The sequence below is a fragment of the Lolium perenne genome, chromosome 6, assembly GCF_019359855.2.
Source record: "Lolium perenne isolate Kyuss_39 chromosome 6, Kyuss_2.0, whole genome shotgun sequence".
In the NCBI taxonomy this organism is placed as follows: domain Eukaryota; kingdom Viridiplantae; phylum Streptophyta; class Magnoliopsida; order Poales; family Poaceae; genus Lolium; species Lolium perenne.
The window spans coordinates 260,078,482-260,094,323 of record NC_067249.2 but is presented as its reverse complement, the minus strand read 5'-3'; the positions used below and the strand labels follow the sequence as shown (position 1 = coordinate 260,094,323).

At 41.3% G+C, this 15,842-nt stretch overlaps 1 protein-coding gene across 2 annotated transcripts; it reads left to right on the top strand.

Moving 5' to 3' along the window:
• Positions 1-8: 8 nt before the first annotated feature.
• On the top strand, positions 9-5,436 carry LOC127305353 (uncharacterized). 2 transcript variants are annotated; one of them, XM_051335765.1, is made up of 8 exons: positions 9-151; positions 740-905; positions 1,361-1,924; positions 2,053-2,127; positions 2,831-2,895; positions 2,996-3,198; positions 3,279-3,505; positions 3,898-5,436. In XM_051335765.1, exons 2-8 carry the CDS (start codon positions 771-773, stop codon positions 5,215-5,217), a joined length of 2,589 nt encoding a protein of 862 aa, XP_051191725.1. In that variant the 5' UTR covers positions 9-151; positions 740-770; the 3' UTR covers positions 5,218-5,436. The 2 variants fall into 2 exon arrangements, with proteins under 2 accessions (XP_051191725.1, XP_051191726.1); XM_051335766.1 differs by lacking the exon at positions 2,053-2,127.
• Positions 5,437-15,842: the final 10,406 nt, after the last annotated feature.

The following is a 15,842-nucleotide window of genomic DNA, read 5'->3' as shown; positions in this document are numbered from 1 at the left end:
CTGCTCCAACCTCTCCTAGGCATTCAAGAAGAAGAAAAAGGAGCAAGGGAAAAAACACTTTTCCTGCCCGCCTGTCCCTATCCCGTCCCCCGCTCCGCTCTCCCTCCGGAATTCATTCGCCCGAAATTCCGCCGCCGCCGGATCGGTCGAGGTAAATGGTTCCTCCTTCCTCGCTCTGCCGATTCTCTCTCGACCTGGCCTCCGTGCGCGCGCGTGCGAGTGGCGGCTGGTGTTTTGGCGATTTAGTTTTTGTTGGAGCGGATTGGTTGAGGAAAGGAAGCCGTGCCGCCGAGGCCTCAAGGCGCCAGTTCTAACCATTCGCTCTAGCGGTATTGATTTTTCATGATCCGGTGAGGGGGGCAATGTCGATTTGGAGCTCGGAGTTATGGTGGTTCGGTACTAGTTGCAGTGTTCAAGGTTGCTTAGGGGGTAAACAGGATTGGAGATGGTAGTGTCGTGTGCATTTCAGCTCGGATGCATGGCATCGTAGTTTAGGAGTGTCGTGTTAGCTTTACTGACGGGAAGTTGGGAACATGTGTAGATGGAATTTGTTATAACCTTAGTCTTTGAATGCGTTGTCCATATGGAAACGATAGATCGAGGCTGCCCTTATCATTATTACATCCCTAGCAGCACGATGGAGATATCTTCTGTTCCGCGTCCAAAGCCCGCTTTATATGTCCAGAAAGTCTATGCGACTATTTACACCTCACGGTCATCATTATGCTCTGCTACGCAGGTGATTCGAGCAGAGTTCAGCGTTGTCCGAGATGAGCGCCAAGATCACGGTAACCTACAAGAGGAAGCGCGGCGCGTCGAAGGCCAAGGCAGCTGACGGCGTGGTTCCCGAGCCTCCTCCCACTTCTGGCGGCGGGGTTGCCACCGGTGACGCTTCGAAACATGAGGTGGGTGCCGATAACGACTCGTTTAAATGGAGAACCCTGGCTTGTCTCTTTCCTTAATTGTAGAGTTTTCGATATTAAATGTTTATTTTTACTGCATCCGGTTGTCTGCATTAGGTTTGCCGCTACTGGTTTCTCCGCCTTTCCTAAGATGGCAATAGAACCGCTAATAATTCCATGACCTTTCCAGTACTGTATGAACTGCTCCATGTTTTCAAGAACTCTAACGTTTGTGCTTCAAAATTGTATGTACCAATAGGATGCATACATTTGTATCTAAAATGTCAATAGCTGCATGTTCCCAGGACACTATATTTGTTATGTTAAGGAGGTTACAAGCATATGTTCTGGATTATATTATGCCATTAATTCGGTACTATAGGCATATGGCTGTATACCCTTATGTTGCCGGTCTACCTTCTTTTTTATCTTATGCTTTTTCTCTGGAAAATTGGCAGTCTACCTCCACAAAGCAACATGATGCCTGCAAGTCAACGCAACAGAGCGCTGAAAAGGAAACAGCTAAGCCATATGCGCATCCATCAGAGAAAGAACAAAAGGAAATTCAGTTGAGCGGATCGTTGCCACAAGCAGAGCGACCCGAGATTTTCTGTGCCACCAGTCTCCCAATAGCAGAGGCATCCAATGATAAATTACAATGCAGTAATGATGCATTTAATCCAATTCCTTCTCCGAGTTATGCATGCGATCTTAGGCATGATGACGGGACAAATAACCAGGCAGAAGATTCTAATAACTCTGCCCCTGCAAGAGTAAGTTATCATCAAGCGCCAGATGATACGGCCAGACATAGTCAGTGTAAGGATAGATTTAGTCCTCTGCTCACCTTTCGTAGGCGTGTCAAAAGGAAAATTAATTTGGATGAACCAGCAGAGGAAGATTATTCAAAAGATAATGGAAAAAGGTGCTCAACACCGACATGCAGCCCACCAAGTTTCTTAGTTAGTGATGCACCCTTGCTCAAAGAAACCGGTGGCAACTCTTTGGATACTGCATATAAGGTATGTTGTCTCCCTTATCCTATCTCTCTTGCACTCCTTAACATCTCTTCTCATATTCATGGTAGTATAATTGCTTTTCTTGTACATTGTTATTTGCTTAAGCGGTAACGCTGTTGCCTTGTGACCAGGAGGTCACTGGTTCGAGTCGTGAAAACAGCCTCTTGCAAAAAATGCAGGGAAAGGCTGCGTATAGAGACCCCAAGGTGTGTCCGACACTTCCCCGAACCTGTGCAAAGTGGGAGCTTTGTGCACCGAGTTGCCCTTTATTGTTATTTTCTTAAGAACCTGGATTTGGATATAAGAAAATAGTAACAAAGTGAAAATTTGAAGTTCAAATTTTATGGAAGTCCTTGTGTGAAATAGCCAGATGGCAATGCTGTCCATACTTGTTTCTGGTTTCTATTTATTTCTGTGTGAAATATGATGTTATCAAGCCATCGTGATAATTTTGAAAATGTATATTCGTCTACCTCGTGTATACATATTATATGTTCTTTTCTGTGTAAAAAGGGCTTCCTACAATTTTAGGCTAGCTTAGAAACAAGAATAATCCATCCATTAGTTTATTTATATGTCATGCTAGAGATCTGTAACTAATTATGACATAGATGCATAGATGCGAAAAAAGGTGAAATGAATCAATAAAAGAGAAATATGTATAAACTATATACTAAACAAGTTAACATTGCCTGATTTATTTCGCTATATAAGATAAACTCATCAGCAACAATGAATCATATTTATACTTAAGTACTTAACAAGAAAGAAGTTGTAGAAGTGCTAAAAGGTTATGGAAGCTGTAGAACAGCTGTTTGCACCTTATATTATTGGAAATGCATGTAGCAGTGCTAAAGGGATCCAAAATTATACATGTATCATTAACCGTATGACACATTTTATGTGCAGATGACTATAACAGGAACAAGTACTGGACTAAAGGTACCATCTCAAGGCTTACTTGAACAAAAAAGGTAACGTACTTGTGCTTGTTAAGCACTTTCATTTGACATTGGAGTGATGTTATTGGTAGATACACATGTGGGAATAACTAATTCAGTACTCCTTTTGTAGTTCATACATGCAGCATACCGTTTCCCAACAGAATGCTGAAGATGTAAACCAAAGCTTAACTTCAGAACGTAATGGTACATTAGTGTCAGAATTTACTAGTGTGCCAGAGATCAGTAAGCAAGATGTAAGAGCAGAGGACTTGAGAAAAACTCTACATCATGTTAATGAAGCACCAGATGTTGTTGAAATGAAGGAGTTACATGGTAATGGGTTTCTTCATAGGCAGCAAGGCAGAATAAATAAATTTAAATAGGTTGAAACTAACCAGTGTATCTGTTTACAGATGGTCCTCTAGAATCTGAAGGTTCAACAAAACATATTCCAGTCATTGTCTTGGACGGTGATAATGATGAGAGGGGTAAACTGCAGGAAAATCCAAAGGTTTCTGATCAAGTGGTCCAGGAGAATAAGAAAGGCGAATTTACTTCAGGGAAGATCAACCTGAATTGTGTTGAATCACCTGAAGAAAGTCCTCTCGATCTGAATAACTCATCAGTTCAAAGGAATCAGGTGAGAATGGTAGAGTCATACTTGTACCATCTTTTAGGAACTGCTTCATTGGTTGTTTGGCGCGCGCTAAGTATCCCTATGTTTCACCCACTTAGGCCTTGTTTGGTTTCTCAAGGATTGAATGGGATTGGCATGGATTGAGGGTGATTAAATCCCATCTAAGTCAAAATCCCCCCAATTCCCCACCAATCCACTTGTGAAGTGGATTAACTGAACATAGTTGTACCCTTCATTCAAATTAGTTTGTTATTTTTTCTTCACACTTTAGTTTTCTGTGGGTGGTTTTCTAAATTGAACATTTTATTTTGCCATCACCGTATTGTTTACAATCTTGATACTTGTATTATACCGCTTTATCTATCTATGTGTTAAACATTTTGTGCTATCTACAGGATCATTTTGCTACTGAACAGAACCATGTTTCTCAACCAATTGAAAGGTTGTTCTTTACAAAGGAGAAAGATACCATCCATGCTAAAGAGAAACATCAAGAGGGAACCTCAACATTGCATACCCTGTATTCAAACTTTTTTGATCCAACTCCGTCACAGAAAGCTGGAAGTTCCAAGGAACCAAAGAACATGCCTTCAGAACTGAAATTCAGAATAATGGATAAGGTTCCTGAGTTCAGTTTAGATCTCAGCTTGGATGGTTTCCAGGACAGCGGCATGTCTACCCTGGGGCACAACAAGCTGTTTCATGGAGGCAAGTCTAGTGGATCACATTTACTGACCGAAAGGCTCGGTACATACTCCTACAAAAGACGCCAGGCTCCCTGGTCGGAAGAAGAGTTAGATTTTCTATGGATTGGAGTAAGAAGGTATGGAACGAATAACTGGAATGCAATGATGAGGGATACACGACTACAATTCTCAAGCTCGAGAGTGCCTGAGGATCTTGCTAAGCAATGGGACAAGGAGCAAAAGAAGCTTCTAGGTGTAGATCTACATCAATCAATTAGAACATCTGCTCTAGGTTCTGCACCACCTCTGCATATAGCGGAAGATTATGTTGGGAACAGTTCGTGCTCTGGATGCTCAAAGTCTCCATTTCTTGCAGCTCAAACGAACCTTTCCATGGGTGATGTGTACCTTCGGAATGCTCGTGCTTCAGATAGAGGTCAGCATCATTTATCAAATCTGGGCAGATACAACCTTCATGGAATTGATAATGGGCTGAGGAATTCGTCTCTGGGAAGCTTCCCTGTGGCTTCTTCCTCACACGGAAAAAGTGGCAGCAGGCGTAGGAAGACATCGAAGCTCCACAAGTCATACTATGACAACAGGTCACACTGGTGCCAAGAAGTACCCGATAGAATGTCTCAGGTCTTTCCCATGAACCAACAGCCAATCAACAGCCTTCCTCAGTGGCTTACGAAGGATGTCAAGACCAGTACAAGCTGGCTTAACCCGGAGATGTGGCCGAACACACAAGCGCCATGTCATTCCGCGGCTGATTCGCTGAATGATAGCCTGAGAGCTGCTGCATTTCTGTTCCCTGACGAAAAGAAACCGCATGTCATGCCTGATGCACCCTTGAAGCGCACTCTGAAGAGGAAAGTGGAGTTGCACAGTCTGGACAAGAAGGTTTTTCAGACCGGCGGTGACACCATGGATCTGAACCAGAGGGCCGCTGCTATGGCAGCAGGGCTGAACGGTGCTACTGCGAGCAACACAGGTGCTTCGTCTGAAGAGACGCTATCAGACAGCTGAACCAAACATTCCTTGTGCACTAATTTCACATAATCAATTTAACGTGTAAAGTTTCATGTATTGGACACAAAGTGCTCATGTATATTGAAACACATGTTTGTGTATTTTTATAACGGTTTTGCTAATTCTCAGTATACCGAGAATTAAGCTAGAGCTCAGTAGAATGTTAAACTGTCCGATTGTATCTGCTTTGCGATTAGTGTTCTGTGGGTTTTCTCATTTTTGGCTTGGTAAATGGTAATCGTGCCTCGCGTGGACTTTTGTCTACTGGGCCTTATTTCCGTCATCTGTTTTCACGTGGGCATTTGCAGTTGTGGGCCGGCCCACCTAGGAAGCACATGAGCTAAAAAGAGGAATTGAATCTTGTGGACCAGGGATTCGGACCAGGGTGTGAACGAAAGACAAGTGGTGGCTAGCACCGTGCTGGAACTGTGATGTTGCTTGAAAGAGTGTACCGTCTTTCTTTATCCATGTTTTCAGACGTTAGATCTGAGAAAAATTGATAAGTATTCGCGTGTCTTTGTTCGATATGGTTCGGGCGTTTTTTCGTTCATCATTTTCTCATTCATAGGTATGCGTTGCTTCTAGTTTTAGATAGGAATTAGTTTGGATTTTTTTTCGTTTTATATTTTTTCCTTTCATAATATGTTTCATTTATTGGTTTTTCTTTCCATCTTTTCTTTTATATTTTTTCTGTAGATGCAATTTTTTTAAATTTATTTAAGTAAATTTTTAAAACTCTGGGATGCAACATTTTTGTCCCTTGAATAAACAAGATTTGTTTCCTATATGCAAGATTTTTATCTAAATTCGGAGTTAGTGTTCAGATACATCTGAATTTTAACAAATTTATGACATCTTTTTTTTTTAGGACGGAGCGAGTACATATAAATATAATAAGCAATCCTGACATATCTGGAAGAGCTGCTTCATGTTTTCTAAAACAAATGCTCCCATGTTTCAAAATAATTGTTCATTGGGCTGACCCCTAGTATCACAAATTACCTTTTTTCTACTTATTTAATATTTAATTAATTTTTTTGTTTTCAATTTGATGTTATCTTACTATATATTTTACGCTCTTTCTATCTATTTTAAAAATATATGCATGGAAATATTATTATATGTTATAGAAAGCATGAACATCTACTTTGAGGTGCCTAAACAAGTATTTTAACCACATGGACAATTATTGTCACGGACATCCTTTTAAATATATTAATTTCGAGATTTGTAAGAAATAGTAAATCTTATCCGTCAATGAGCTGAGCCAAATGCAGCCAATGTTGTAGCCTTCAGGCGTCGAAGCCCTGTTTGAAGCTTAAGGCATCAAACAAGAGTTTCCCTAAGTCAGAGGCTCTTAGGTCTGAAGGGTTTCAACATGATCCTGATCTGGCGTCGCTCCTTAAAAGGGAACAGATTTTCTTATGAATCTTTCAATTCATATGTGCGATAAATTTATTATAAGAAAAATGTATGTGCTGCAGAACATAATTGTTCAGGTGTCAAAATAAGTGTTCTCGTCTAAGAAAATAAATGTTCAAGAATAACATTCAAAATACTGATATATTTATAAAAAATAATGAAAGTTAATATATGTATAATACATATACTCCCTCCGTCCATAAAAGGATGTTGAAAGTTTATCCAAATTTAGATGTACCTATACACTAAAAGATGTCTATATCCATTCGAATTTAGACAAACTTTCGACATCTTTTTATGGACAGAGGTAGTATTAAATAAAATCAAAATGAATTTCGTGTACAACAATAGTGACGTTCATGCATATTGATAGATATGCCCATATATAATTTTAAAATGTTATTGATGCATGTCTGAATATATGTTCGTTTAATTCTTAAGTAATGTATTTGCCCCACAAGGATTAAAACTAGAAAAAAGAATGGATTGAAAAAATAAAGTGAAAATACTGGAAAAACGAATCTAAGAGAATGAAAATAAAGTTTGAAGAAGGAAAAAAAGAAATTGAAAACGAAAAGAAAGCAAAAAAAAGAAAAATATATATTTAAAATAGAAAGAATACAAGAAAAACGAAAAGGTCGCCTTGTTAAGGCCACATTGCAACCAGCGTGAGATAGGAGTTCCCTACATTACCAATATCGCTGTTGAACTGCTCGTGTATGCATGGTACCGGGGCCACCTACATTGACCATATTATTGCTGGATCAACTTGAGTCCGTGCCAGTGGAATTAGCTGCTAAACGACTCGATCAACACTGCTGCATGTCGCCTTTCTACTCAAACCGGCAAGTTGCTTTTCAATGCTACATTTGTGAGGCATTATTTCATCAGCAGCGGTTTGGTTTCTTCTTAGCATAAAAGATAAATTAATAACATAGGAGCATCTGCAATCATCTGGCCAGTTCATTGAACTGGCAGAAAATAACTGAACCCATACGTGGCAAAACAGAGGTGCACATTATTAGCTTCAGTATACCAGAAAATTGATCTCACAAGAAAAACAAATAATCATCACTTCGGTTTTGGTATGCATCACACCTCTGGTAGATGCCACGTTTGCATGTACGGAAATACATATATATGGATTTGGTTACTCTTACTGAATCTCTGCATGGTGAGTATCTTCATTTGAGCAAAATGCCCCGCGCAGTTGAATAGGCACAGAGGCTTCGTGTATCTCAAACTGCCTCTTACGGTGCACATTGCAAATCTTCAAACTCTGATTTTTAGCACTATGAAAAAATCTATGAGCTTGGGGCATTTTTTGAGTCTTATTTATTTTTGTTTGATTTTGAGTTGCATCTGTACACATGAATAGAGACCACAACCAGTAATCTTGTCACATGTTATATCTTATAGCTAATGAAATAAAATAATTAAAATTGCTTTGAATGGTATGGGAAAGGGTAAGAATAAAGGAAGTTAAAGTGGATTGCTTTGATTGGGCAATACATTTATGAACAAAAGAGTTTTTGTAATCTTGTTATTTAGTGAAGGACCTATTGGAATGGATGTTATAAGTTACATAAGGCATTTTTCACCTTGAAAATTGTCTATCCTAAATGAGCAACGTCAAATGATTAAAGTAGAAGGTCAATATATACTTTGCTAGCTTCCATACAAACGAAGCATGATAATTTCTTGTGATTTTTTAACGCGAAATGAACCAAGTTATTCTGTGTCCACTATATTACTACCCATATTTTCTGTATGCTCAAAGCTCATGGAGAAACATGTTTTTGGCTGACCATGAACTTGACAAGCAAAACTATATTAATAAAATTTGATATAGTAGGAAGGATTACTTATAGAGTCATATACAAAACTTTCATACTTGTATACATTAGTTTTTATTTATTTCACGAACATAGCTAATATGTTGTGCTACATTTAAACCTTATTATGGAATACAATTTTCATTAGTTTTAAATACATTGCGCCTTACAAAGATATTTAAACTAACTACTTTCAAGTGTGAGATAATAATAAAGCTAAAATCTTATTTATTCTAGGATTAATTTGTGTCCGCAGCATAAATATAGTGCATATTTATGTGTATGTATCCTTAACTATCTTGGTAGACATCTATAAGTTGTATGTTGTATACTATCTTGATAGAGATTCCTAGTTTATGATACATTCATAATTATTTTATACTAAACTTTTATACTTGTTTATATCATGAACACATCTAATTTGTTGTTAAACCTTATTATGTAATACACATTTCATTAGTTTTAAATACATTGCGCCTTACAAAGATTTAAACTAACTACTTTCAAGTGTGAGATAATAATAAAAGTAAAATCTTATTTCTTACAGATTAATTTGTGTCAGTAGCATAAACATAGTGCATATTTATGTGTATACATATACTTATCTATCTTGGTAGACATCTATAAATTGGTATAATATCTTGATAGATATTCCTAGTTGATGATACATTCATAATTATTTTATACTAAACTTTTATACCTGTTTATATCATGAACACATCTAATTTGTTGTTAAAACTTATTATGTAATACACATTTCATTAGTTTTAAATACATTGCGCCTTACAAAGATTTAAACTAACTACTTTCAAGTGTGAGATAATAATAAAAGTAAACTCTTATTTCTTTATAGGATTAATTTGTGTCAATAGCATAAACATAGTGCATATTTATGTGTATATATACTTATCTATCTTGGTAGACATCTATAAATTGGTATAATATCTTGATATATATTTCTAGTTTAGGATACTATAAAACAAAAAAATCTATAGTACATATGGTACTTAAGTGGATATTGTCACCAAATTATTATCCTGCCTATGTAATTTTTGGGGTCAAATGTGCCTCACGGATCAGACTACACCTAGGCATATACGGGCCAAAAGCTTGAACAAAAAATGCCAAGCCCAAGCTCGACCTTGTCCGATCCAGAACAATGATATAGTGTTATTTTTTTATTTAAAAGTATTATATCAATTAATTTTGGAATATAAAATACATTATATTACACCTATTTTCAATAATATACAATTTTTTAGGGCAGAAAACTGGAGCCCGAGCTCAGCCCAAACGACAAACTTTCGGGTAGGGCCATCGGGCAGAGTGATTGATATGTCAGAAACGTATGTATAAACTTTGAAGCTAATTGTATTGATACCTCACATATTTGCATCATATCATGAGTTATCACCATTATTTTTAAACGATTTGCGTGATTTCTCACGAAATTCTCTTTCTTTGGTATTTATCTCTGGAAAACAGAAAACTCCTATCTTTCGTACTTTCGACTTGGAACCCTTTGGACCTCAGACGGACAATAGATTTTTTCCATGTCAGTTGTAAGAAAAAGAATTGGATACCAAGAATTGGATGAGAGGAGGCCTAGGGCTCTAGAACCTTACTTCATTGCACGTAGTGGAACTTGGCGCCCCGGAGGAGGGTGACCTTCCAAATTAAACTCTTGATGCATCAATTTATAGTGCCAACTCTATGGTGTGTGAGATGTGAAAAATGTGAATTTTTATAGGTTGGTGTGTAATGACTTAAATGTCAAGTCTCCGTTTTATCTTGCGATGTTTGAAGTCGGTGCAGAATCTGTATGGATTTGGCAACAATGTCAAATGTATAAATATAATAATGGATAAGGGAGTGAAGCTATATGGATGGTTCTCTCCTCATGTTTGGGACAGCTCTTCGTTGTCATTGTCCGCCTTGCCCTATGAGTCGTCTATCAGTGAGGGCGAGGCAATTGCCGCGGTAGCCGCTCTGGTGTTGCAGATCATGCCTGATCTCCAGGAGCTTTGTGGGAGTCCTATTTTTCCTCTACCAGCCGATCATGTGGAGGTGGACTTGCCGTCGACCTTGTGCTCACTCATGCGTTCAGATGTGATTGTTGAGCCCCTCCAACCACCACTGGCTCTTAATCCCGATGCTCTCTTCGCAAAGTAGCTTTACGACTTGCTCAACAACACGTAGTCTGCTATTCCTTGATGTGGAAGGGCGATTGCTTGCCTTCTAACGGGGACGACAATCAAGAGCAAAATCAAGAAGGTGAGTGATTGCCTTGAGACCTCCACCAGGAAAGAGGGAAGAGAAGTCACTAAGGTGTAAAGGCAAGAAAAGTGGCGCTATAAGAAAGGCATCCAAAGCTGCTTGATGGATGATCTTCGTTTCATGGCTTGTCCCCTTGGTTTGGGTCATATTTTAGCTTTGGTGTTTCCCATTGCATTTAGTTGAGGTATTCTTGTTCAGGGCTCCGTGGTGTTGTCAAGTATCAAGGGTTTTGTTTGAGGTGTTTTGGGAGTGTTTACCGAGATCACTATGGGTGTGTGGGGTTTATTTGTATTGTGAGTAGTTTACTTTCATCCGATTTTCGTCGTTTTTCGTCAATTAACTGCACAATTCTCTTGTTCTTAATTAATATGCAGGGGTTGCCCCCATTTTAAAATAAAATAAAACAATACAAAGGTTAAGAATCCGCATTTCGGTTTTAAATGCATATTAGTATGCTCTCTGCTTTTTGAATAAAAATGTATGTTCATAACTTTTTTTGTGTGCCTTGAAGAAATGGAAGTATGATGCTGGATGGTTTTTTTTATTTATTTCAGTGCTATTGGAGTGTGGGTGTGCCACTATTTTTTGAATATACTTCATATGTGGCCTTATTAGTCACACTTACACCGAGACCAAAAATTGGAGGGTAGCTATATCAAAAAACAGTTTTGCAAAAGTTGTATTCTTCATCTAAAATAGTTCTGAAAATAAATATACAAGTACATACACATGTATAATATATGTGAACAAATTTTTATTGAAAAATATTTTAATATGTGGTCTATATAAAAAAAGAAAGTAGTGTAAGAAAGAGAATTATTTTAGCCTTTTCAAAACCACAGGTTGTGATTTTTTTTAGTACCAAAAAATACATTAAAATATTTTTTTAAAGTTTCTAAAACATTAAAATATTGTTGTCATTTTAAAAAAAATCCTGAGTTCACTAGAGCTCAGAGCTCGGGAGTACAAAATCTATACTCGTAGCAACCTGTGCTATATCATAAATCTGAGTCTTGGTAGATTTTTTCTGTCTCAGCTACTTGCATGTGTACTCCATTTTTTTCGTTCAGTTTCCTCTACATCATAAAAATCACCCATAACCATCTCTTACAGACAACTGAGTCATCATCAGTGTACATGCTTTAACTACGCAGATCAATCGTCCGTTTGAGCTGTTGATACGGTTGGTATGCATCATGGTGGGTCACCATTTTTTAACAGCGCACTAGCAGTCCATACGAGCATAGTAGAAGTTTAGGGCCTGTTTGATTCGTACGATTCTTAGAGCGCATGAATATCATGTCCAGTTGAATCCTACAGGATTTGGAACCTGTAGGATTTTTTTTCAAGTAGCTTTGATTCATAGGAAAACGAAAGGGATTGTAACATGATGTTTGAATGGATGGAAAATTTCCTCCGAAACATAGTGCAGTGCAATCCTATAGGAAAAGTTCCTATGCATTCCTAAGGATTCAATCCTACGAATCAAACGGTGCACATAGGGAAAATTCGTAAGGATAAAAATCCTACAAAAATCCTATAGGATTTCTTTGAATCAAACAAGAATTTAGGAGCATGACATGCCATGTAAGTAATGGTGGTGTCTGAGCCACGCCACTAATGCAGTCAAATGTTGTGGGTGTGTGCGCTTTCCACGGCACCGACATATTCGTAGTTGTGGCATGGCGCAGTCCACAACGCCAGCATTAGGGCTCACACATTGGGCGAACTTAACAGGACCACCGTCAATCGTAGAACACCACCTGTGGGCCCCAATGGTGGTGTTGATATTTCTAGCACGCCACAACTAGTAATAGTTGTGTTGCACTAATGAGGTGCACCACTAATCTCATGTTCCCAGTAAGCAAATTCCTACTAGTGCGTGCCGCCCATGCGCTCACTGCTTTTCCTATTATTAAGAGGACATAGGTGAAGTCCACGACGTCTTGGAGGAGGAGGAGGAACTCCAACCCGTGAACCTCACGGAGGAGGTCATTTAAATGGCCATCGCCCAGAGCGAGCTCAGCCAGATCACTCATGGGTTGGCCTCGCCGTCCAATTGCGGGTGTCCACGCAGGCCCAAGGGGGAACCTACTCCTCCAACTACTACTCCCGCCCCTACGCTGTCTCCTTCTGCACGAGCATCGGCGTCGGCGCCTTAGCATCCTCCGCACTGGTCGTGGCCTTGGGCGCCTCTGGTCTTCATCGACCTCCTTGACAACGAAAACGACAACTAGGCAACCATGGCAGATGTCCTAGTTAGCTAGGATTGTTTTCTAGGCTTTCTGATTTATTTCTGGCACTATGTAAATTGGTTCTATTATAATTCGAAAAAATCTATTAAAAAATTATCGGGCGCTACCCAACCCAAACGGACATACCAGCGAACAAGCCCAAAATTTGGTGCCCGCGGTACGACCCAAACAGACACTTTTCTTGTTAAAATGGATCAGGCCACTTGAGATGCCATAAGGGCATCACCAACGGGGCGACGCAAATCGGACGCCAAAATCGACCGGCTACGTCCGTTTGCGTCGGCCCACGGACATTGAAATGGTCGCCAGGCCAAGATTGTCCGTTTGCGTCAGGGTGCAGCCCCTGCGGGCCGATGCATTTCGTCCATTTCGTCCAGCGAGACCGGCATGTGCTCTATTTTGAAACTAGAGGGAAAAATCTTCGTCATGGTAGACACGATTGATATATTCATATTTCTAGGTAGAATGGAGATTTTGAAATTAGTGCAACATGTTGAAACAAATTAAACATGGCAAACTACGAAAACATATGTTCAAACTAATTTTTAAACTAGCTACTTCTTCACGGAGGCACTTCCTTCTCGTCATCCTCACGGAGGCGCTTCCTGCTCGTCACCTCCTCGGAAGAGCTAGTGGCGGTCGACGCGTCCGAGGAGCTTGTGTTCCCCTCCGACGAGTAGTCATTGGTGTCTTCGTCGTCGTTGGTGCACGCCTGTTGCGCCTCCGCCTGCGCCTTTGCCTTTGCCTTCGCATTCGACCAGGCTCTTGCCTCCTTATTTGCCGCCATGTCGCCTCTTCCGCCTTCAGCGTCTCCACATGGCACCTTCATCCTCTTCCTCTTCCTCCTCCTCGTCCTGGCCGTCGTCAGCAACGACATCCCCCTCCTCGTCCTGGCCGTCGTCGGCAACGGCGTCCTCCTCGTCCTGGCCGTTGTCGGCGATGGCCTCCCCTCCTCCTCTTGGCCGTCCGTCGGCGGGGAGCTAGAGCTACTCGGCGTGGCAGTTCTATCCCACCAATGGCGCCATCCCGGTGGCTTCCCCTCGCTATCGGTGTCCGATGGCAAAGAGAGGTTGCTCATGGCTCAGTCGTAGAGATGAAATGGCGCTGGCCGGTTGGAGATCCTTATGCGCAGACATAGGGGTCTTATTGAGCGGGGATTAATGGTTGCGCAGATACCGAAGAGAGCTGCGGTTGCTCTTCCGCGGCGGTTCGCGCTCCATTCCGGCGGTTTGTGCATCGATTGACGCGGTTGCCACTCTGGCGGTTGCCCTTCCCAGTAGTTGTTGTGCTTAAATTCGCTCCGGCTCGAGCCAGGGTCGCCGCCAGGCGGGCCTGTGGGAGAAGCGAGTGGACGTGCGGTGCAACCGCGCAACATCCGCAGAGACGCAAACGTGCCGCATATTTGGGCCGCGTTTGCGTCTCCGTGGACGGTCCGGTCACTATGCGTTGCCCCGCTAAAACAGGTGCCAGCGCATTTTTTTACCGCACGGTCGCAAACGGATTGCATCTCTGTTGATGGAACACAAACCGAAGCTGCTTTGCAATTTTAACCATATATGTTCTTCTTTTGCAGCCTACTGGAACACCGAATGGATGGAGCATTATTGTTGTCTCTATGGAGCAACATGACCACAAAGGTATCTCTTTTTGACAATACAGTTTGACAATATTCACCCCCCTAATCCATTTATTTTCCTAAAACATTAGTTTTTTTACTCATTAGATTTATATTGGTCAACTGTTAGGACGTGGCATTAACTGGTTTTGTTAAATTTGGGTTTAACAAACTCCCCTCCCTCTTGAGGAAAATATATACTCCCTCTGTCTCAGTTTACTAGTTTTCCCTGTATCATTAGGTCGCCAATTTAACCAATATAATTTAAATTATATAATGCAAAAATTATATCATTAGAAAATAGAACATCTAAACTTTCTAATGATATAATTTTTATAACATATAACTAATGCTAATCTGGTCAAATTTGCGACCTAGGGATAGGTGCACGCTTAACAAACTGTGAGGGCATCTCCAGCGGCGCGACACATTTCGGACGCCCAAAAGTGGTCGCCAGCGTCCGTTTGCGTCACCTCGCGGACATATTTTGACCGCGCGTCCGTTTGCGTCTGGGTGTGCTCCCACCAGGGCGACCCATTTTTTGAATTGCAACATAGTTAAAGTAGTACATATAAATGCATAAAAACTATATAAAGTAGATCTATATGCCTAGACTACTTGCTTCCTGACGGGCCGGCACTATCGTTGCGTCGCTCCGTCGCCTGCTTCTCCGCCGCCTCCCGCGCGGCCGCTATGGCTCGGTGCGCCGCCACGTCCTCTTGCAGTGCCTGCTGCAGCCTCGCGTTGGCGGCGTCGTCCTTGAGCGTCTCGAACGACTCGACGATGGCCCTCTGCTCCGCCGCCCTCTCCTCTGGCGTTGGCTCATCAGGATCATCGGACGACCAAGATATCTCCGAGTCGGAGTCCTCTGCGGCAGCGGCGGCCGCCAGCCTGCGTTGTTCCAGCTCGGCGTCGGCCGCCGCATGGGTGATAACGCTGTTGTCGTCAGAAACCCACCGGCGGGCAGCGACGGGCAACACCGTAGAGCCGGGAACAACCTAGAGCTGCGGCTGGCTGAGGTCCCTCCGAGCGACGGCCCGCAAAGCCTTCTGGTCACACGTCCGATGCTGATGCAAGGGCGTGCCACCTGACCTATACCTGGTCAGGAAGGTGATGGAGATGCCTCGCTTAGTTTCCTGCATGGCATACACGTAAACATTAAATACGAGCCTCGATCGGCTCTCAGGTTATCCTGTGAATCGGCTCAGGGAGCCGATC

Bases quoted from the DNA above. Each gene is read 5' to 3' on its own strand.
- LOC127305353 (XM_051335765.1), top strand. From the start codon at position 771: ATGAGCGCCAAGATCACGGTAACCTACAAGAGGAAGCGCGGCGCGTCG. The intron at 1,925-2,052 runs GTATGTTGTCTC...CCTTGTGACCAG, and splicing joins CTTTGGATACTGCATATAAG to GAGGTCACTGGTTCGAGTCG. The intron at 2,896-2,995 runs GTAACGTACTTG...CTCCTTTTGTAG, and splicing joins GGCTTACTTGAACAAAAAAG to TTCATACATGCAGCATACCG.